Below are 24,591 nucleotides of genomic sequence, written 5' to 3' on the forward strand. Positions count from 1 at the left end.
AATATAGCAATATAAAACCATAAATAATTAAATAATAATAAGTTAATCATGCCAAGTGGAAATAAGTCCAGGACCAGCCTATTGGCTCAGGGTGTCTGACACTCTGGGGGAGGAGTTGTAAAGTTTGGTAGCCACAGGCAGGAATGACTTCCTGTGACGCTCAGGGTTACATCTTGGTGGAATGAGTCTCTGGCTGAATGTACTCCTGTGCCTAACCAGTACATTATGGAGTGGATGGGAGTCATTGTCCCGTTTACTAGAATAGAGTTGTCCCGTTTCTTGATAGCAGCCTTCTCTTCACTCATGTCATCTTCCAGCCTGCTGAGCCCAGCTCAGGTTGCAGCCCATCTGCAACATGAATTCCCCCTACAGGCATGATCTTCAGATGTCACTGTACCTATTGTGGATAAGTGGAAATTCTCTGCTCTGAAGGTTAGAGACAGAGAATGAACCGTATTAAGACCAAGGCTCTTAACTCCAAGTGATGTCACGCAGAACCTACTGGGATTCTGGAACACTCTCCCAAAATAGCTCTGGAGGCTGGAGGAGTTACTGCAAATATTAAAGCTAATATTGATAAATGACTGTGAAGCAAGAGTCAAGGAAATAAGGAACATAATATAGAGTTTGGTTATTATCTAATTGGGTTCAGCCTGAGGCCCTAATTATCTGCATATCCCAATTTCATATAATGAGCCAGGTAATTGGCCATAACATGTCAAATGTGATAATCAGGTTAGAGGTTGGATGACTGATGAGTGAGCACAAATATTAACAGAGTAAGCAGCTGTTTCTTTCTCTCTTCTATCTCTGCTCTGTACTGTTCTTTAACTGAAATATTTAGACCACGTTGGCCTGATCTCAAGAACATGTTGATGCTATTGCTAGAATTAATCTTTTTCTCTCTTTAAGAATTAAAGAAAACTGCATATCAAGAAATAAGAACTTCAATTCCAGTTGTTCTGCAGCTGCTCATAAATGATTTTTCTTTGCAGCTTTTGACTTCCAGTATCAATATATGGATCTTGGCATTCAGTGGACTGGTAAGCGCTCTCCTTGCTTTGACAAAGTTCCTTTTCAGTGGTTTAAATTTTACATTTATTGTAACAGTACATGATAATGCATCTTTTATGAATTACGTTAGCTTTAAAGAACAGAACCAGGCCATTTGACCTATGAGTGCTCTCCCACACAAACACCAAGCTTATCTCTCGGGTAACCCTCACGTATTTACCCAACTTCCCCTTAACTGATCTTTGCCTCAATTTTGTGGTAGTAAGTTCCACATTTTCACCTGCTTTGAACAATGAAGTTTCCCCCAGTATTTTCTACTGAATGTATGAGTAATAGTGATGTATTTATGCCCCCTGTTTTTAATCTTACCTACCAGTGACAACACCTCTACTTGTACTTTTAAACCCTCTAAAGAACTTTAAATGATCCATTGCATACACTCCAGCTAGTGATGTATATCTACAGTTAGAACATGGAACAGCATCTCCATTTCCCAAACATCCATGTTACCCTGATTTCCCCATCACCTTAACGGTGATAGTTCCTCTTGTCTTCACCTACCACCCCATGAGGCTCCACATCCAACACTTAATTCTCTGCAACCTCCACCATCTCCAAAAGGAGCCTACCACCAAGCATACCTTTAGCTCCCCACCCCCTCAACCTTGCACTTTCTGCAGGTCTTCATGATTCCCTTGTCCATTCGTTCCTCCCCACTAATCTCCTTCCCGCATTTATCCCTGCAAGCAGCCAAAGTGCTACACCTGCCCATTCACCTCCTCCATCACCTCCATTTAGGGCCCCAAACAGACTTTTCAGGTGAGACAACACTTCACCTGCAAATCTGCTGCAGTCACCTATTGTGTCCAGTGCAGCCTTCTCTACATTGGTGAGACCTGTCGTAAACTGGGGAACCACTTCGTCGAGCACCTCTGCTCCTCCACCAAAAGTAGAACTTCCTGGTGGCCCAACATTTTAATTCAAATTCCCATTCCTGTTTTGACATGTTGGTCCATGGCCTTCTCTTGTGCCAAGAAGAGGCCACCATCAGGGTGGAGGAGCAACACCTTATATTCCATCTGGGTGGCCTCCAACCTGATGGCATGAATATCAATTTCTTCTTCCGACAGAAAAAAATTCCCTCCCCCTTTCCTCTTCTATTCTCCACTCTGGTCTGTTACCTTCTCTCACCTGCCTATTACCTCCCTGTGGTTTCCCTCCTCTCCTTTTTCCTATAGTCCACTCTCTTCTATACCTTTGTTGCATTTACCAGCCTTATTATGTTGCCACTTCCAGGGATCTATAGACTTTGCACCCCAAGATCCCTCTCTACATCAATGCTTCTGCTATTTACTCTGCCATTTTCCCTTTCCTTTTTAAATTTGACCTTCCAAATTGCAATACCTCCTACTTGTCTGGATTAAACATCATCTGCCACTTCTCTGCCCATATCTCTAACTGATCGATATCCAGCTGAGTCCTTTGAATGTTGAGGGCCCTTTGCTGAACTATGAGTCTATAATTCCCACAGCATTGTCATTCCATGCACTAGTTCAAGCCCTGTGCTGTTCTGCTTTACTTAAAAACAGTTCCCGTGTTAAAATAAATACACTTCAGCCCATTAGTCTCATCATATTCAGTAACTTGGCCCTTCCTTTTAGAAGTACTTGACCTAACTTCTAATCTGTCCCCTTAATCTGTCCACTTGCTGACCTGTTCTGGCTCACACCCCACTGTCGACAACTTTAAGCCCTCTCAGGTAGCATGAGCAAGGATATTCCAGCTGCTCCAGTTTAGATGCAACCCCTTTTTCTTGTACATCTGTACTGGAAGAGAGCCTCATGTACCATGGACCTGAAACCCTTCTTAACCACACATCCAACTTTTTGCCTTATGGGCATATGGCACAAGAGTAATCAGGAGATTGCAACTCTAGCAATCCTATGTTTTAAATTTTTCCTTGCATTAGCTCATAAGACTATAAGAAATAGAAGCCAAATTAGGCCATTTGGTCCATCGAATCTGCTCCACCATTTCATCATGGCTGATCCATTTTTCCTCTTAGCCCCAATCTCCTGCCTCCCCCTGCCCACTCCATATCCCTTCATGCCCTGACCAATCAATAATCTATCAACCAATGCCTTAAATATACATAAAGACTTGTCCTCCACAGCTGCAAGTGGCAAAGAATTCCACAGATTCACCACTCTCTGGCTAAAAAAAAATTCCTCCTCAACTTCGTTCTAAAAGGAAGATCCTCAATTCTGAGGCTGTATCTTCTGGTCTTAGACACTCCCATCATAGAAAACATCCTCTCCACATCCACTTTATCAAGGTCTTTCACCATTCGATGAGCTTCACCAAGATCACCCCTCATTCATCTGAATTTCAGTGAATGCAGGCCCAGAGCCATCATACGGTTTTCATATGACAAGCCATTCAATCCTGCAATAATTTTTGTGAACCTCCTTTGAATCCACTCCAGTTTCAGCACATCTTTCAAAGGGCCCAAACCTGTGCAAAATACTCCAAGTGAGGTCTCTCCAGTGCTTTATAAAGTCTCAATATTATATCTTTGCTTTTATATTCTAGCGCTCTTAAAATGAATGCTAACGTCACATTTGCCTTCCTCACCACAGATTCAATATGCAAATTAACCTTTTGGGAGTCCTGCACAAGGACTCCCAAAATAAGGCATGGGAGCAGAAATAGGCTGTTCGGTGCGTCAAATTTGTTCTGCTATTCCATTATGGCTGATTTATCATCCCTCTCAACCCTATTTTCCTGCCTTTCCCTGTATCCTTTGACACCCCTACTAATCGAGAACCTATCAACCTCCACTTTAAATATACCCAAACACTTGATCTCCACAGCTGTCTCTAGCAGTGTATTCCACAGCTTCACTGCCTTCTGGCTAAGGAAATTCCTTCTCTTCTCTGTTGTTTGTATTCTGAGGCTCTATTGTCTGTCCTAGACTCCCTCACTATAGGAAGCACCCGCTCTATCTAGGCCTTTCAATATTCAATAGGTTATTGAAAGAAAGAGAGCCATTTCTCTTGATGCTTATGTTGCTGCTACCCAGAATGGGCCTTGACATCTGAGAATGATCCCCTTTCAGTATGTTTTGTGACCACTCAGAGGGGTATTTGAAATAGTAACACTTCGTTGGATTTATCATTTTTTACATTAACTTCCTTTGAGTAGCACACTTTCCATTAATACATCTTACATGGGTTACTGCAAATGGTATGGTGATGGAAGCATTATCCAATTTTAGAAGATAAAAAGATGAGATTTTATTAATATTGTAAAGTCATAAAGTGGATTTTTCAACGTTCAGTCATAGAAGAGGGTTTCAGCTTGTACTCCACCAGCAGAGTTGTGTTTATTAACACCTTTAACAGTGTTGCAGGGAGGGGGCTGAATTGAGCGTATTATGAAAAAAAACCTCTCAAATCCAGGTTGATTAGACCAATAATAAAGACACAAGGGATTACAGACGTTAGTATCTGGATTTGTACTTTGATAATAAATAATCTTTGACTTTGATGTTGTCTTGTGAGTTTACCACTGTCCACATCAGAGCATTGAAATGCAAAAGAAAAGTAAGTGACTGGTTGGCAGCAATTCAGAGGCAAAAAAGACAATGAGCTGTGTCTTTTCTCAGGGGCTTGGTGATTTACTCTGGCTGGGAACGGGTTCAGTTGATTTCATAGGTGTCTTTTGGGAATACTTCCCTCTCGTCAAAGAAGTTTCATGTTCAGAAATGTGACATTGACTAAGCAACTATTAAAGCACTTCAAAGTTCTTGATTCAGAGGTTAGCATCCACAGAGGATTGTTCAAAGTACTTTTATTATCAAAGTATGTATACAATGTACAACCTTGAGATTTGATTCCTTATGGGCAGCCACAAAACAAAGAAACCCAATAGAATCCATTAAAAAAGACTGTCAAACACTCAAAAGTACAGAAAAAAACAAATCGTGCAAAGAATATATCAAAGAAGATAAGTAAGAAAATAACATTCAGACAACACACACAAAATGCTGGTGGAACGCAGCAGGCCAGGCAGCATCTATAGGGAGAAGTAATGTCGACGTTTCGGGCCGAGACCCTTTGTCAGGACTGAAACATCTGCAGATTTCCTTGTGTTTGCCAAATAACATTCAGGACTGAAGTTCATAAAAGTCACAGCCGCAAAGACAGTCACAGCCATTAGTTGCAGGCTGCAGTCTCAGTTCAGTGCCGATGAGTAAACCTCACTGAGCAGTATACTGAACACCATCCCTCACATCTGGACCCGATACCCTGACCCTTTTCAATCTGGCTCAATGTGTAAATCAGTCAAAAAGTGGGTTGTTCCTCATTCTTGGACCGGGCCCAGCCACTTTGATACGCTGTTGGGCCAGGAACCCACCACCTCAATTCAACCCATACCCAACCTTTCCAATCAGCCTTGCGCTTAAATCGGTCAGACGTGGGCTTGTTCCTCACTCTCAGGTCTGGGCCCAGCCACCTCGACTCTGCCTCACCTTGGTTCTGCCACTTCGAATTGCCTCCAAGTCCACTCCAGCAACCAAACTTTGGTTGGTCCACACTCTCGAGCCCAGGCCCCACCACCTTGATTTGGCCAGTACACACCATGTAGCAACTGTCCTGCACCTTCGAGGCTTCAATTCACACCTCAAAAATGGCAGGTCATGCAGACGGTTCAAAAGAATAACTCTGGAAGGGAAGTTATAGGCCCAGTTTAAGGTGGTGCTATTTACTGGTTTGAGCAACAACTTCCTGCTGGCCAATCCAACAAAAAAAAGCAACTACAGGTAGTCCCCAAGTTACGAACGTCCGACTTATGGACAATTCGTACTTACAAACAAAGGAAGGAGAACGCCGTCGGCCATTTTAAGTCGGATCGTGACACCGTCTGCCATTTTAAGTCATTGTCGTTGACACTGTGTTGAAAATTTTTCTTAGCAAGATTCACCCTGATCCCACCCCCGCCCCCCCCTTTTCCGGTCGGCTGGTGGCGCAGTGAGATCACTGCTGGGCTCGAGAATGGAGGTACCCGAGTTCGATCCAGTGACAGACCGCTCCCGTGCCGGGTTGATATCGATCCAGTGACTCGCATACTATCCGTGCCGGGTTGATGTCAAGCTCGCAACTCAACCTCGTAAAAAAAAACACTGCCACTTCCAGCTTAAATTCCCACGTGGAATATTATGGAGGATCAAATACAGTACCCAAGCCCAGCACAGCCCCCACTTGTCCCATTTAACCTGCTCAGTGTGGTGGACTTTCAAACTCGGGGAATTCAGTGCGGTGGTCCTTAGGACCCAGCGGACCTCAGGAGCCGGTGGAGGTTGGGACCCGCTGTCCGCAGTGTTTCTGTTCCATTAATGGGAAGCGATCATGATTGAAAATAAAATGGAAATAATAAAGCATTTGGAAAGAGGTGAAACACCATCAGTCATTGGAAAAGCGTTAGGCTACAGTCGGTCAACAATCAGAACAATTTTGAAGGATAAAGTAAGAATAATGGAGCATGTGAAAGATTCTGCCCTGATGAAAGCTACAATTATTACTAAGCAACGCAGTGGTTTAATTATTGGAATATATACGTTTCTTAAGTGTTTTATATGACTAGAAAGGTAAAATACATACTATATACTAAGACAAATGTGTGATTAACTGACGTTAAATAATACCGGCTGTACTTGTCGACTTATGTACAAATCCGACTTAAAGACGGACTCAGGAACAGAACTCATTCGTAACCCGGGTACTGCCTGTATATACTTCGTTTTTCACGCTTTTTCTTTTAAGTGATTGCTGCAACAGCAATCTGTAACTTCCCTGCTGGAGTTGAGTGAATCACCTGTAAGATTTGGCATTTTTGCAGTGTGACTGGAGTCTCGATTTAAGATTTAATTTCGATTTAAGAGCCAAGCCAAATTGGAAAAGTCGGGTACTGGCCTTATCGAGGCAATGGAGCCTGAGCCCAAGGGTGAGGAATGACCTGAGGTTTGGTTGATTTAAGCTGTGGACCATATGCCATGGTTGGATTGTTGGGGTCAGAGGTGAAAGAAGGGTCAGTTAGGCTCGCTGCTCCGTGGGGTTTGCTCAATTCTGTGCTGGACTGAGACGTTCTGAATCGGCTGCAGTAATGCCTAGCATTGTGAACTTCAGTTCTGAATGCTGTTTGTTTGCATGATTTTTTTTCTCGCTGCACATTGGATGTTTGAAGGTCTTCTTTTGTTTTTAATGGTTTTATTGGGGTTCTTTATTTCATGGCTGCTGTAAGAAGACAAATCTCAAGGTTGTATGAAGTGTGCATACTTTGATAGTAAATGTACTTAGAACTTTGATTGCAGTGATCATTTTTGAGAAGCATTGTTGAGCAATAAATTAATAGTTGTGTTTGCTGTCAGCAAGTTGTCGCCGTGCTTCACCAGTACCATCTTAAACTAGAAGTTTAAGATGAATGGTGAAGCACAGTAATGACTTATTGGCAGCAAAAAATTGTGGTTTTAAGTCCAGCAAAGATTTGAGTTCAGAATTTCAAAGTTTTTGCTCACGATTTTAGCAACTCCACATAATAAAATGCCTCGAGTTTGACGAGTACTGTTCACCAAAGTTTTTACATGACCCACAAGAAATGACCCAGGGACTACAGAAGTGATCAGCAATAGATTATAAAGAGCTTCTTAAATAAGAAAAAGAGAATTTCAGAGCTTCCAAGTCTTAGTTGGAATGACACAACAAGCAGTTCCAACAGGAATTCTCAAAAAGGAATTGCATAAATATTTAAAAAGGGAAATTTCTGGAAGGAACTGAGTAGGGATAGAAATGAGATTCAGCTAATTCCTCTTTTGAGCTTTGATTCTCTGAACGACATTAAAAGTCAAATGCTGACTCAACGGGAGTTAAAATAATTTGTGGTCAAGAACCAGAAACAAAAGTGGAGTAACATAAAAATCAAATTATTCCAAGCCATATCTAGTGTGTATTGTAAGTTTCTGTCCACTTTTGGGGAAAAAAAATCCATAGATGCCCCGGAGAGGTTGTAGAAAAGATTTACAACGCTGCAACATTATTCCCTAATAAAATCACCTGAACCTCTTTTGTCTCAAAGAAATAAGACTGAGAATAATTTAATAGGAGATTCTTGGCTTTTCCACCAAGACATACCAGAACGGTTTTGATCAGAGTGGCAAGAAGATCGAGAACTCATCAACCACAAGCACAAGGCATCCCTGGGATGGAAGCTCTGCCTTTATTCCAGGGAAAGCAAATGATTTTTCAGTAATATGAAAGCAGAGCTCCAGCAGAAAATCCATAACCTTCACAACTGATGGTGTATCGGGGAACAGTGGGTTAGGTGGTTCGGTCATGACATGGGGACTCTTCAGTGCTACAAGAGCAATGTACAGTTCTAAGCTCCACCCCATAAGGAGCCAACAACCAGGACAAACTCATGAGGGGCAGAGTGATGGTGCATATCCACATGAAAGAACATTTCAAAAATCCTCTCTTTGATAGGAGTGCCCTTCACTCCGTACCATAGCAGTCTATTTCACCATCCTTGCCAAGTGGATGGCATTTGGCAAGGATGGCCAAGAAATAGATAATTAGAACTCAAATACAATACATTCTTGGGAGCTGACAACATACCTGCTGAAAAACCAAAACTTTTGGTGAAGATACACAATCACCTTGTCCACATCTGGGAAGAGAAGACTGCAGCAGGGGACCTCAGAGCTAAGAAGTAAAAAGTGATGTGTTTTGGAAGGTCAAATAAAGGAAGATCACACACAGTAAATTGAGGACTGCAAGGAGTGTAGCTGTACAGAGTTTCTTTGGGGAACAAATTGAGAGATTCCTGAAAGGGAATACAGGTAGATAAGGTGCTGGAATAGATATGGGATGCTTGCCTTCATCAACCATGGCATAGAATATAAGAGCAGAAATGCTATGTTAGAATGTATTGGTTTTGCACCAACTAGAACATCAGCTGTACATTTACTACCACATAGGAAGGATTGCAGTGGTTGCAGTGATCAGTGTAGAGAAGAGATTGAGTATCACATCACAGAAACAGGTTCTTCAGCCCATCTCATCCATCGTCAAGTCACTTTTTATTGTCATTTCGACCATAACTGCTGATACAGTACACAGTAAAAATGAGACATCATTTTTCAGGACCATGGTGCTACATGAAACAGTACGAAAACTAGACTGAACTATGTAAAAAAAACAACACAGAAAAAAACTACACTAGACTACAGACCTACCCAGGATGACATGAAGTGCACAAAATAGTGCAGGCATTACAATAAATAATAAACAAGACAATAAGCACAATAGAGGGCAGTAAGTTGGTGTCAGTCCAGACATTGGGTATTGAGGAGTCTGATAGCTTGGGGGAAGAAACTGTTACATAGTCTGGTCGTGAGAGCCCGAATGCTTTGGTGCCTTTTTCCAGATGGCAGGAGGGAGAAGAGTTTGTATGAGGGGTGCGTGGGGTCCTTCATAATGCTGTTTGCTTTGCAGATGCAGCGTGTAGTGGAAATGTCTAATGGTGGGAAGAGGGACCCCGATAATCTTCTCAGCTGACCTCACGATCCGCTGCAGGGTCTTGCAATCCGAGATGGTACAATTTCCAAACCAGGCAGTGATGCAACTGCTCAGGATGCTCTCAATACAACCCCTGTAGAACGTGATGAGGATGGGGGGTGGGAAATGGACTTTCCTCAGCCTTCACAGAAAGTAGAGACGCTGTTGGGCTTTCTTTGCTATGGAGCTGGTGTTGAGGGACCAGGTGAGATTCTCGTTCAGGTGAACACCAAGAAATTTGGTGCTCTTAATGATCTCTACGGAGGAGCTGTTGATGCTCAGCGGAGAGTGGTCACTCCGTTCCCTCCTGAAGTCAACAACCATCTCTTTTGTTCGCATTCAGAGACAGGTTGTTGGCTCTGCACCAGTCCGTTAGCTGCTGCACCTCCTCTCTGTAAGCTGACTTGTTATTCTTGCTGATGAGATCCACCACGGTCATGTCATCGGCAAACTTGATGATGTGGTTCAAGCTGTGTGTTCCAGCACAGTCATGGGTCAGCAGAGTGATCAGCAGTGGACTGAGCACACAGCTCTGGGGGGCCCCTGTGCTCAGTGTGATGGTGTTGGAGATGCTGCTCCCGATCCGGACTGACTGAGGTCTCCCAGTCAGGAAGTCGAGGATCCAGGCTCAGCTTTCCAATCAGTTTCTGAGGGATGATTGTGTTGAATGCTGAACTGAAGTCTATGAACAGCATTCGAATGTATGTGTCTTTTTTGTCCAGGTGGGTTAGGGCCAGGTGAAGGGTGATGGCAATGGCATCGTCTGTTGAATGGTTGGGATGTACATGAACTGCAGGGTGCAGTGAGGTCTTGATGTGCCTTATGACGAGTCTCTTGAAACACTTTATGATGATGGATGTGAGTGCAACGGGACGGTAGTCATTGAGGCAGGACACTGAAGACTTAGGCATGGGCATGTTGAAGATGTCAGTGAGAACATCTGCTAGCTGGTCTGCACATCCTCTAAGCACTCTGCCAGGAATATTGTCTGGTCCAGCAGCCTTCCATGGGTTGACCCTGCACAGGGTTCTCCTCACGTCGGCCATGCTGACCAAAATGCTAATCCCATGAACACCACCTCACCATTGTTGCTCTTTTATTGCATTGCTGAATTAATTTAACTACCATGTGTATTTCTTATATTTCATGGTATTTTTATGTATTACACTGTACCGCTGCTGCAAAACAGCAACAACTTTTACCATATATGTCAATGATAATAAATCTGATTCTGATTTGCCCATATTTATCCCACATTCATCTTAACCTTTCCAATCCATGTACCTGTCAAAATATCTTTTAATTGTATTGCAGCTACCTCAGTGACTTCCTCTGGTAGCTTGTTGCATATATGCACCATCCTCTATGTGAACCCACCAGGTTGTTGCCTGGGTTGGAGCATTCCAGTTATCAGGGGAGATTGGATAAACTAGATTTATTTTCCTTGGAGTGGAGGAGGCTGAGCTGATCGATTTTATATAAAATTATATGAAAGGAAGATATGGTAGCTGGAAAGAATCTTTTTCCTTTGGTAGAGTATCTGAAGCAAGATGGTATAGATATAAGGCATAAAGACACCTGAATCTCCACCACAACCCACAGTGGCGTCCGGCTAGGTATCATCAACAAACTTGTAAATATTGCATTTGGTCTCCTCATCCAAATCACTCAGACAGATTTAAGGCCTCAAAACCAGTCTGCATTGATTCACAACCCAAAAGTAGTTGTACTCTGGTTTTCTGTCCATTCGTCAATCCAGTATATTATCCATAATTGCATACACTATATCTTTGTTTAATAACTTTACCAAAGGCCTTCTGAAAGTCCACATACACCACACCCACTGATGTTCCCTTGTCAATTTTGTAGTTTCAACTTCAAGAAATTTGAACAGATTTTCCAAGATGAGTTTCCATTCATTACTCCTTGTTGACTCTGCCCAATTGTATTATATGTGCCCTTATACTATTTAATATTAGATTTTGGTGTTTTCCATACTGCCAAAGATGGATTGTGAAAGATTCTTAGAACAGCTTGTACTGGAGCCTACCAGGGAGAAGGCAATTCTAGATTTAGTGTTGTGCAATGAACCGGATTTGATCAGGGACCTCGAGGTAAAGGAACCATTAGGAGGTAGTGACCATAATATGATATGTTTTAACCTACAATTTGAGAAGGAGAAGGGAAAATCGGATGTGTCAGTATTACAGTTGAACAAAGGGAACTATGGAGCTATGAGGGAGGAGCTGGCCAAAGTTCAATGGAACAATACCCTAGCAGGGAAGACAGTGGAACAACAATGGCAGGTATTTCTGGGAATAATGCAGAAGGTGCAGGATCGGTTCATTCCTAAGAGGAAGAAAGATCCTAAGGGGAGTAAAGGGCGGCAGTGGCTGACAAGGGAAGTAAAGGGCAGTATAAAAATAAAAGAAGAAGTATAACATAGCAAAGATGAGCAGGAAATCGGAGGACTGGGAAGCTTTTAAAGAGCAACAGAAGATAACAAAAAAGGCAATACGCCAAGAAAAAATTAGGTACGAAGGTAAACTAGCCAAGAATATAAAGGAGGATAGTAAAAGCTTCTTTAGGTATGTGAATAGCAAAAAAATAGTTAAGACCAAAATTGGACTATTGAAGACAGAAACAGGTGAATTTATTATGGGGAACAAGGAAATGGCAGATGAGTTGAACAAGTACTTTGGATCTGTCTTCACTAGGGAAGACACAAACAATCTCCCAGATGTAATAGTGGTCAAAGGAACTAGGGTAAAGGATGAACTGAAGGAAATTTATATTAGGCAAGAAACGGTGTTGGATAGACTGTTGAGTCTGAAGGCTGATAAGTCCCCGGGACCTGATGGTCTGCATCCCAGGGTACTTAAAGAGGTGGCTCTAGAAATCGTGGACGCATTGGTAATCATTTTCCAATGTTCTATAGATTCAGGAACAGTTCCTGCTGACTGGAGGGTGGCTAATATTGTCCCACTTTTCAAGAAAGGAGGGAGAGAGAAAACAGGGAATTATAGCCTGACGTCAGTGGTGGGAAAGATGCTGGAGTCAATTATAAAAGAGGAAATTACATATTTTCTTTTTCACACACTTTTATTCTGTAACTATTTGAAAACACAATAAAAAAAGTTTTTTTTAAAAAAAGGAAATTACGATACATTTGGATAGCAGTAGAAGGATCAGTCCGAGTCAGCATGTATTTATGAAGGGAAAATCATGCTTGACTAATCTTCTGGAGTTTTTTGAGGATGTAACTATGAAAATGGACAAGGGAGAGCCAGTGGATGTAGTGTACCTGGACGTCCAGAAAGCTTTTGATAAAGTCCCACATAGGAGATTAATGGGCAAAATTACAGCACATGGTATTGGGGGCAGAGTACTGACATGGATTGAAAATTGGCTGGCTGACAGAAAACAAAGAGTAGCGATTAACGGGTCCCTTTCGGAATGGCAGGCTGTGACCAGTGGGGTACCGCAAGGTTCGGTGCTGGGACCGCCGCTGTTTACAATATACATTAATGATTTAGATGAAGGGATTAAAAGTAACATTAGCAAATTTGCTGATGACACAAAGCTGGGTGGCAGTGTGAAATGTCAGGAAGATGTTATGAGAATGCAGGGTGACTTGGACAGGTTGGGTGAGTGGGCAAATGTATGGCAGATGCAGTTTAATGTGGATAAATGTGAAGTTATCCACTTTGATGGCAAGAACAGGAAGGCAGATTACTATCTAAATGGAGTCAAGTTAGGAAAAGGGGAAGCACAACGAGATCTAGGTGTTCTTGTACATCAGTCAATGAAAGCAAGCATGCAGGTACAGCAGGCAGTGAAGAAAGCTAATGGCATGCTGGCCTTTGTAACAAGAGGAATTGAGTATAGGAGTAAAGAGGTCCTTCTGCAGCTGTACAGGGCCCTGGTGAGACCCCACCTGGAGTATTGAGTGCAGCGAAGGTTCACAAGGTTAATCCCTGGGATGGCAAAACTGTCATATGTTGAAAGATTGGAGCGACTGGGCTTGTATACACTGGAATTTAGAAGGATGAGAGGGGATCTGATTGAGACATATAAGATTATTAAGGGATTGGACATGCTGGAGGCAGGAAGCATGTTCCAGTTGATGGGTGAGTCCAGAACTAGAGACCACAGTTTAAGAATAAGGGGTAGGCCATTTAGAACTGAGATGTGGAAAAACTTTTTCACGCAGAGAGTGGTGGATATGTGGAATGCTCTGCCCCAGAAGGCAGTGGAGGCCAAGTCTCTGGATGCATTCAAGAGAGAGTTAGATAGAGCTCTTATAGGTAGCAGGGTCAAGGGATATGGGGAGAGGGCAAGAACGGGGTGCTGATTGTGTATGAGCAGCCATGATCACAGTGAATGGCGGTGCTGGCTAGAAGGGCTGAATGGCCTACTCCTGCACCTATTGTCTATTGAGTGAAGCTGCCAAGAAGTGCACTGGAATAGTCAAAGTGTGCTAACAAGCATGAATGAAGCAGCTAAGCAGAGGCAGAGACAGTAATGAAGAACATTACCATAGTAGAAAGCAAGGACTCCTGGGAAAGCAAGATGGCGCCAGCGAACAACATGACCAATGGCAACATCCTGCAGACAATTCACAAAACTACTTTTACTACTACTTTCAAGTATGATGCTACTACTAAGCTGTGTGCAATTGGAACCTGTGAGTTACATTTTGATGGTGAGTTTTTGGGCCAATTGAATAATCTGGCCCTTTGCTGGCTCCATGAGGTTGGAAACAGAATGTGCAGTCTGGTGGCCTTGAAGTGGAGCACGAGACCATGATTGACTCCATTGTTTCTCTCCAATTGAGGCATCGAGCAAGGTTGAAGTTGACAAAGGTAAGCTGCTGTTGGAGGAAAGTGCAGGAGCCTTATGTTCCACACTGCAAGGATTGATTGGTGAGGCTTGTGGTGTGGACTAATTTGAAGGATTTTGACAATAGACAATAGGTGCAGGAGTAGGCCATTCAGCCCTTTGAGCCAGCACCACCACTCATTGTAATCATGGCTGATCATCCACAGTCAGTACCCGTTCCTGTCTTCTCCCCATATCCCTTGACTCCGCTATCTTTAAGAGCTCTATCTAACTCTTTCTTGAAAGCATCCAGAGAATTGGCCTCTTTCTGAGGCAGAGCATTCCACAGATCCACAACTCTCTGGGTGAAAAAGTTTTTCCTCAACTCTAAATGGCCTACCCCTTATTGTTAAACTGTGGCCTCTGGTTCTGGACTCCCCCAACATCGGGAACATGTTTCCTGCCTCTAGCGTGTCCCATCCCTTAATAATCTTATATGTTTCAATCAGATCCCCTCTCATCCTTCTAAATTCCAATGTATACAAGCCCAGTCACTCCAATCTTTAAACATATGACAGTTTCGCCATCCCAGGGATTAACCTCGTGAACCTACGCTGCACTCCCTCAACAGCAAGAATGTCTTTCCTCAAATTTGGAGACCAAAACTGCACACAATACTCCAATTGAGGTTCATGTTGCATGTGTTTCTGGATCCTGGTTGCTTTTGAGCACCTTGATTGGGGCAGTCATGTGGACTGGGGTGCCCGGTGAAGACTGGCTCTGTGGCCTGCAATCAGCTAGCGGCGCTGACCTGAATGCGCCTGGACTCCTGGTTTAATGTTTCATGTTCTGAGTATTTTCGCTCACTTTTTCTTTTTTTGTGTGTTGGTTGTTTGATGTTTTCTTTGAAAGGGTTCCATGGTGTTTCTTTGTTACATGGCTGCCTGTAGGAGGATTAATCTCAGAGTTGTATTCTGTATACATCGCAAATAAATGTACTTTGAACTTCAAATCTTTGGCCATGGGCAGTCTCAATCTTGTCTTACACACATAATGGAATCAAATATGGCCCTAACATTATGAACAGAGAGATAGACAGAGTCATCAAAAAATGCATTTCTGATTGGCACTGAGGATGGTAAATTTGGTGTTCTACTGTTTAAATGGAGAAAATTTCTGCTCATCCAATAAAAGATTTGCTCTATTGCTATCAGGTTGCCAGTAGCCATTCAGACTATGAAGTTGTACCATGACATAATAAATCTGGGGATGTGCAGAGGGCATCTCCATGGATGTAGTAGTTCACTTTGTTCTACTAAATGTGAGAGAGCATTATGGAAGCTTAATTAATCTGTCCATTGAGAGAAATATTTTAATTTCTTATAGTCAGATTCTGGGGTTTGTCAAAAACAGGTGACTGCAATCAGACATCACAAGTAAAGTAATTAATATCAGGGAAGGCAAAAGGAGAAATCTGTTATACATTTATAAAGTTTCTAGTAAGATTTTAGCACACGTCAAACTGTTCAGAACTAATGAGATACTTCTGAAACATATAGACCCCAGGTTAAAATGCCTGATTTAACCTGCATATGAACAAGTTCATTTTCCTTTGTATTTGAAATCTAATTTCCTGTCTCTATCCCCATTTTTAGTAATTTTTTTTCTTATCAGTCTTATGTGTTAGTCTTAAATGCCATTGGCTACAATACTGTAGAGGTACAGTTACTGTATTGAGTGCTTTTTATGCATTTTCTCGCTGACAAAATTGACTTATGGACATCTGTAAAAACAGAACCTGTTTGTCACTGTTGTAATTAAGGAAACATATTTTCAAATTTGTATACTGCAGCTCCAAAAACATTAATGTGATATATTTTTAAAATGGTTGTTGAATGTTAAGTATTATGCATGATGCCAAGGCCCCCTGTGTTTTATATTGTGTCAAAAGGTTCTGACTGTAGAGAACATAGATGTGTACCGCAGTGCTCCCAACTAGACAGCACTCAGTGAGCATTGCACTAATTGTGTGCAAGTAAAAATTTCATTGCAGCTCTGCATACTTGTGCATATGACAATAAATTTGACTTGGACTCTTTTCCATCTTCCTCAGAGTTCATGACTTACAGACTTAATTGAAGGCTGATACTAGCAAGAAGAGTCAAAGCCCCAATTCTGTAAAATATTTGTTACTCTTTTGAGTTCTTTATTGAATATGTGACAAAAATCTTCAGATTGCCTTCCTCACGATAGTAAGATACAGTGTCAATCATTTGACAAATCAAGAAACTAGTACCTGATACAACTTCATAAAACTTCATAAATACTTCTGGTAATTCCCTCCCCATCCCAGTTTCACTCTGCCTCCTCCTCCAGCTGCCTGTCACCTCCCTCATGGGTCCGCCTCCTTCTACTACACATAGTGCTTTCCCCTTACATTCCTTCTTCACCTTTCCTGCCTTTCCCCTCCCCCACCCCTTGATCTTTCCTCTTACTGGTTTTTCACCTGGCACCTACCAGCCTTCTCCTTCCCACCCTCCCCCCACCTTCTTTGTAGGACTCCTACCCCCTCCCTCTTCAATCCTGACGAAGGGTCTCGGCCCAAAACATTGACTGTTTGTTTCCACAGATGCTGCCTGACTTGCTGAGTTCCTGCAGTGTGTTGTGCGTGTTTCATAAAACTGATGATGTAATGGCCAGTTGATGCCTCTCAGTAAGATCAATAAACTTTCAGCTGGTCTTGCAGTGATTAAAACATATACTTGGCCTTGAGACACCTATAGAGTTCTCTGTGTTTTGCACTGTCCATCAACCTCTGCTCCTCGCTATCTTATGTTTTTCAAAAGCACCTTACAACTTATCTGTACCTGCATCTTATCTGCACTTAAAATTTGGAGTGTATGTTTTCATGTAAGCAGAACATGAAAAATTTCACGTTTGCTTGTGTTTTGTTCAGGCAATAAATTTGAAAGTTTCCCATGATTAGATAGTATCTTCATCTTGAGAGGGAGACTTTGCAAAATAACAGTTGCTCAAAAGAACAACACCTAGTCTGGTTAAAATGTTAACTGATGGATGCAAACATTATAGGATTTTAGCTTTTCCCTAAAGTTGTTCATTAATTGCTTGCTAATCCTTTCTCTGGTTAAGCTTTTGGCCTCGTGCATCCTAATGTGATTCTGTGTCAATTTTAGTCAGCATAGTTGGTAAATGACTTTATTATTGTGACATATTCCAAGGTGCAGCGGAAAATAATTGTTTTGTGTGCCATTCATGCAGATCATTTTATCACATTAGTACAGTACCTCAGGGTAAGTCAAGGGACAGCAATGATAGTTACAGAGAATGTGCAGGCGAACAATAAGGTGCAGCTATGATGAGGTAGATTGTCAGAATCAGGTTTATTATCACCGGCATGTGTCGTGAAATTTGTTAACCTAGCAGCAGCAGTTCAATGCAGTGCACGATAATATAGAAAGAAAATGAATAAATCAATTACAATAAGTAACTATAGAATAGATTAAAAAATTGTGCAAAAACAGAAATAATATATTTTTTAAAGTGAGGTAGTGTTCATGAGTTCAAAGTCCATTTAGGAATTGTATGGCAGAGGGGAAGACGCTGATTGAGAGGTCAGGACTCCATCTTATCGTACTGAGGGACTGTTCAATAGTCTTATAACAATGTGATAGAAACTGTCCTTGAGATTGGTGGTACATGCTTTCAGGTTTCCTGAAGCACTCTGATATATTATTTTAAGGTGCTATATAAATGTATTTATTTTTGTATCAAGCATGACTTGCAGTGATTTCTGGGAGAATAATCTCCTTGTTGGGAATTCTGTGCTTTAGTGCTCTCTCTTTTGAGACTGAAGGTGTGTGTTCAAGACACACTGGGTTGATGATCTGAGAAATAGTGATGTCGCAGATGTCATCTTTTGGTTTAGAATGTAAATCAAAGCCACATCAGCTCTCCTGAATGTAAATAACTTATTTATACAGTTTCAAAGATGAGTAGCAACATTCACAGACCACTATGTAAAAAGATAGATAGGGTGATCATTATCTCGTTTTTGGAGCAGTTTTCAGGGTTGAGCAAAAAGTGTCTGTAATTTTTCCAGCATGATAAGAGTGACTTCTCTGAATGTACTAAACCTTTCATGAAAGTTGCTTTGGAAGTGGACTTTATTTCTAAATTTGAAATGCTGTTTGTAACTTAAATTCTCTTTTCATTTTGCTCTTACTTCTTTTTGTTCCTTCCAGCTCATTCACCTCCTTTCAAGGCTAAAAAAGTCTCGTCCTCCATTTCCTTCCCTCTCAATGCAAAACATGCCTCTTACTCTCGTTTGATTGAGAGCCTTAGTAAAATGATCCATGGTGGAATTTAAGCAAAGTTTGGTGTCATCTCAGGATGATGTTAACAGTTGTATCACACAGATTTAGTAGTACAGTCCTGTTTTGAAATTTGGAACTTCTCCAACCTCCTCAGACTGAAATGGATGCAGAAAGAGTCATCCACAGATGGCTATTTGATACTTGATATATAATGTGATATTCAAAAAGTACTTGAAATTTATCAGAAAGTTTCCTGTGGAAAACTAGTATAGTGAAACTTAAGCTGGTGGATAAAATGACTTCTAGAAAGCTGTTAAAAATGAATGAAATGCTTTTGCTAAGAGACATAAAATGCTCACCAGAAACAATATAAAGATACTAGAAAGGCAGTGTTTGATTAGGAATAGTGAAGATTATTTTGTGACTGACAAATTGTACTCAATAAGTAGATATTTCCTGTTTGGTTTTCCAAAAGACATCTGGTAAGGTGCCACATCAAAGATGATAATCTAAAATAGGCTCATGAAGTTTAAGGTAATGTATACATAGAGGATTGCTTATCTGATTTATAAAAAGGAAATGGCTCGTTTTCTTATTGGCAAACTATAATTTGTTGCTGCACGGATCAGTGATGGTACGTAAGTAATTTACAGGTCACATTATTACTTCAAATGAATTAACCAAGGGTATTGTAATCAAGTTTGCTGACTATACAAACATAAATGGATAAATAAACTGAGTTGATAAAGTTGATAATGTGAACTATTTGGCAAAAAGATAGCAGAGGGAGTTCAAGTTCAAAGTAAATTTTATTAACAAAATAGATATGTCACCATATACAACCCTGAAATTAGTTTTCTTGTGGGCATACTCAGCAAATCTATACAATAGTAACTATAACAGGATCAATGAAAAACCTACGTCAGAGTTCAGAAGACAACAGATTGTTCAAATGCAAATATAAATAAATAGCAATAAATAACAAGAACATTTGATAATGAGATAAAGAGTCCTTAAAGTAAGATCATTGAATGTTGGAACATTTCAATGATGAGACAAGTGAGTGTAGTTACCCCTTTCGAATGATGGTTTCGAACAGCCTGATGGTTGTTGCGTAGTAACTGTTCTTGAACCTGGTGATGTGAGTCCTGAGGCTCTTGTACCTTCTTCTTGATGGCAGCAGCAAGAAGAGAGCGTGACCTGGGTGGCAGGGATCTCTGATGATGGATGCTGCCTTCTTATGACATTGTTTTATGTAGAAGTGCTGGAGGGCAAGTGTTGGAGGGCATTACCCATGACCTACTGACCAAATCCACTATCTTTTGTCAGGTTTTCTTTTCAAGGGCATTGGTGTTTCCATAACAGGCCGTGATGCAGCCAGTCAATGAACTCTTCACTGCACATTTATATAAGTTTGGCAAAGCTTTAAATGTCATGCCAAATCTCCTCAGACTGCTAAGGAAGTAAAGGTGCTGCTGTGCTTTCTTTGCAATTGCACTTGCATGCTGGGTCCAGGTCAGGTCTTCTGAAATAGTAATATCCAGGAATTTAAGTTGTTAACCTTCTCACCTCTTGTCCCTCTGATGAGGACTGGCTTATGATCTTTGGTTTCCATCTCGTGAAATCTATAATCAGTTGCTTAGTTTTGCTGACATTGAGTGAGAAGTTGTTATGACACCACTCAGCCAAATTTTCAATCACCCTCCTGTATGCTCATTCATCACCACTTTTGATGTAGCCCAAAATGGTGGTGTCAGTGTCAAACTTGAATATGGCTTTGGAGCTGTACTTAGCCACACAGTTATAGGTGTAAAGTGAGTAGAGCAAGGACTGCAGCTGTGCTGCTTGAGATTGTGGAGCAGATGCTTTTGCCAATCCAAACTGACTGGGGTCTACAAGTGAGGAAATCCAGGATCCAATTGCACAAGGAGGTATTGAAGCCAAGGTCTTGGAACTTATTGATTAGTTTTGAGGGGATGATGGTATTGAATGCTGGCTGAGCTGATATATGCATCTTTGCTGTCCAGACGTTTCATGGTTGAGTGAAGAGCCAATGAGGTGGCATCTGCTGTGGACCTGTTGCTCTGGTAGACAAAGTGGAGTGAATCGAAGTCACCTCTCAGGGAGGAGCTGACTTGTTTCATCACCTACCTCTCAAACCCCTTAATCACTGTGGATGTAAGTGCAACTGGGCAATAGTCTGTGAGGCAGGTTACCATGCTCATCTTGGGCACCAGAATAATTGAAGCCTGATTGAAGCAAATGGAAACCACACTGCAGAAGTGGGAGGTTAAAGATCTCAGTGAATGCATCAACCACTTGGTCAGCATAGGTCTATAGCATATGGTCCAGTGCAGATATTTTCTGTGGATTCACCTCCTGAAAGGCATGTTGCTTTTGGAGACTGAGATCATTGGGGGATGTGGGGGTTCGCGATGGTTTCTCGATGTTCTGGAGGTCAAAGCGAGCATAAAAGACATTGAGTTCATCTGGAAGAAAAGCCATGCTGTCTCTCATGTTGCTTGATTTAACTTTGTAATAGGTGATAGCATTCAAGCCCTGTCACAGCTGTTAATCATCCCTCATTGATTCAGGTTTGGCCTGAAATTTCTACTTCAACCGTGAAATAGCTTTCCAGAGAGCATACCTGTGCATCTTGTAGCTTTTTTGTTTTCCAGACTTGAATGTCTCTGTTCTGGCCCTTAGCAGATTCTGGATTTGTTCATCCGGGGCTTCTGATAGGGGAAGACTCTGAATGATTTTGTGGGGGCACACTCATCTACAGTTGTTTCAATGAAGTCTGTTACAACCATGGTGTATTCATTCAAATCACTAGAAGAGTGCTTGAACACAGCCTTAGTAGATAAAAGTGGCTCTGTAAAGTTTTCACAAATATACTGTCAGGTGGCTAATACATTCAAGTTCAGCTTATATTAAGAATTGGTGAGCTGAGCACAAAAGCACAGACATTTTGCTTAATATATGAATTTTCAGCTTCTATTTTCTAACTTGACTTTCATTCAACTCAGGAAGTCACAGTGCTTCAGGCTTCCAAAGAAATGTCACCTCACAGCTTATATAGCACCCTTTTTAGAAATCAGGCTTTTTTTTTACAATTTGAAAACCACAATATAGGTGAACGTGATGAAGAACAAGCGTTAGTAAAGCGGTGTCACTTCAGAAAGGAATGAAGGTACAATTTCCGTTTATTGTTTTTCACTATTGGTATAATCATCAAATATTACAGCTAAACAGTTATCCAGTTAAACCCATTGATCTGACCTCTCTTTCCCTGTACACAAATAATGCATTCCTTTTCAGTTTTATCTGGCTCGTTTTTGGCAATTAGTGGTGAAAGCCATAGGCCGTGAGTCCTGTGGATTCTTTTTTTTTTGTTTCCATGTGATCAAAATCATCTTAAAATTAATTTTGGAAAAAAATGCATGATTTAATTGACAAGAGATCACTGCTGAGAATGTGAAAGTGTTAAATCATAAAGTAAGCCTTTATAATGGCTGCTCCCAGCCCACCTCTTCAGGTTCTTACATGCTCTGCTGCTTTGTTTATTGCAGATGTTTGAGGGGAAATCAGAGTTGCCACTGTTTTCCTACTTGTATCTATGGTCAAACATGATTACAATAGCAAGCGCATTCTGCAGAAATTTGTGTTGATAGTTACTTGAATAAAATTCTGGCATTTGTTAGTAATTGTGCATTTGTAGTTAAGTGGACCTGTAATTATGGGGTAGGGTAGCTGAGTAATATTTTACTGGATTTATAATTCAGGCGATTTGGACAAACCAACCAGCAAAATGACTGTAAATTCTATCACACAAGTTGGTGAGATTCAACTAGTATCAGGAATGGTGACTATGAAGTTGTTGTCTAAAACTCATCTGGTTCATCAGTGTCACTTGGGTCAATTCAGGATTGAACGAACATGGTTGACTCTTCATTATTGAAGGGACCAAGCTATCGTGCTGGTTAGGGATCATTAGTAGATGGTGGCTTTGAGTAGTGGTGTAGCCAATAGCTGCTGCCTCACAACTCCAGAGAGCCAGGTTCAATGCTCTGGTGCTTCCGGCGTAGGATTTATGCATTCTTCATGTACTTTGTGGGATTTCCTAAATGTTCTGGGTTCCTTCCAAAAATCTGTGGTTTGGTAGGTTAATAGTCCCCAATGTGGACTGATAGACTGAAGGACCTGTTTCTGTGCTGAATGATTCTGTGGTTACAATAAATGAAAATCAGTCCTGAAACCACTGTTTATTAGCCCTCCGGACAAAGTGCTAAACTGTGGGGTATGATTCCTGTTGATGCCTATTGACTTCAAATTTTATGAGAACACATTGCTAAGATGCCTTGTGCAGGAAGGTACAGAGTCGACTGTACTTCCTTAGAAGGTTGGCATCATTCAATGTTTGTAATGAGATGCTGAAGATGTTCTATAGGTCAGTTGTGGAGAGCGCCCTCTTCTTTGTGGTGGCGTGTTGGGGAGGGAGCATTAAGAAGAGGGACGCATCACGTCTTAATAAGCTGGTAAGGAAGGCGGGCTCTGTCGTGGGCACAGAACTGGAGAGTATGACATCGGTAGCAGAGCGAAGAGCGCTGAGTAGGCTACGGTCAATCATGGAAAACCCTGAACATCCTCTACATAGCACCATCCAGAGACAGAGAAGCAGCTTCAGCGGCAGGTTGCTATCGATGCAATGCTCCTCAGACAGGATGAAGAGTTCATTACTCCCCAATGCCATTTGGCTTTACAATTCAACCGCCAGGGGTAAGATATGTTAAAGTGCCGGGGTTAGGACTGAGCTTAAGTTACCATTCAATGTATTTTAGTAAACTATTTAAGAACTTTTTAAAAGCTATTTATTAATGCTTTTTGAGAGGGTGATTTTAGATGCATATATTATACTGAGTTAAGTATTGTATGTAATTAGTTTTGCTACAATAAGTGTATGGGACATTGGAAAAAATGTTGAATTTCCCCATGGGGATGAATAAAGTATCTATCTATCTATCTAAGAGGTGCTGCTTATTTACCAGCCTTCTGGATAATTCACAAGGAACACGGCATTTCTACTGAGCTAGAGAAAAGGTCTCAGCCCAAAGACTCCGTGGATGCTGCTTGACCTGCTGGGATCTTCCAGTAATTCATCTTTGTTTCTGATTCCGGCATGTGCGTGCAGTCTCCCGTATCTCCTGCTCGCGCTCTCTCTCTCTCTCTCTCTCTCTCCTGAACCCCACAAGTATTAAAGCTCCACTGCTGGGCATCACAACACAAAACTCAAGCCCAGAAATGTAACATGATTATTTCTCCTGGCAGTGTCCAGAACCGAAGGGCATTCTCTCACTGTAAGAGTATGGCAAAGTAAGAGTGAGATGAGGAATGATTTCATCTCTCAGTGCTTTTTCTGCCTTTGGAACTTCCTCCCACAGAGTGCTGTGGAGGTACAGAGCAAGGCTGAGATGGGTAGATTTCTAATTAAACCATAAGGCAAGGGAACAGAATTAAGCTATTGTGTTCACCGAGTCTGCTCCACCATTCCATCATGACTGATTTATTACCCCTTTCCAACAGAAGTCTCCACTTTAGTTAATTAGTTAGGGAATCACAGGTTATGATAAAACCATGTTTACACCACAGCCAAGAAAGCTCGGCAATAGCACTTCTTCCTGAGAAGGCAAAGAAAATTTAGCACTTCTCCATTAACCCTTACCAATTTTTATCAATGCAACATAGAAAACATTTTAATCTGGATGCATCACAGCTTGGTATAACAACTGTTCTGCCTGGGACTGCAG

General features: G+C 41.5%; 1 protein-coding gene across 2 annotated transcripts in view; it reads left to right on the forward strand.

The window, feature by feature from the left end:
• Nucleotides 1–24,591, forward strand: part of ubac2 (UBA domain containing 2) — a 200,333-nt gene that overhangs the window by 108,463 nt on the left and 67,279 nt on the right. For both annotated transcript variants that reach the window (XM_073028625.1, XM_073028633.1), the window contains exon 6: nt 996–1,043. In XM_073028625.1, the coding sequence (XP_072884726.1) occupies nt 996–1,043 (48 nt within the window). The remainder of the gene's footprint in view (nt 1–995; nt 1,044–24,591) is intronic.

The sequence above is a fragment of the Hemitrygon akajei genome, chromosome 2 (genome assembly GCF_048418815.1).
Source record: "Hemitrygon akajei chromosome 2, sHemAka1.3, whole genome shotgun sequence".
Taxonomy (NCBI): Eukaryota; Metazoa; Chordata; class Chondrichthyes; order Myliobatiformes; family Dasyatidae; genus Hemitrygon; species Hemitrygon akajei.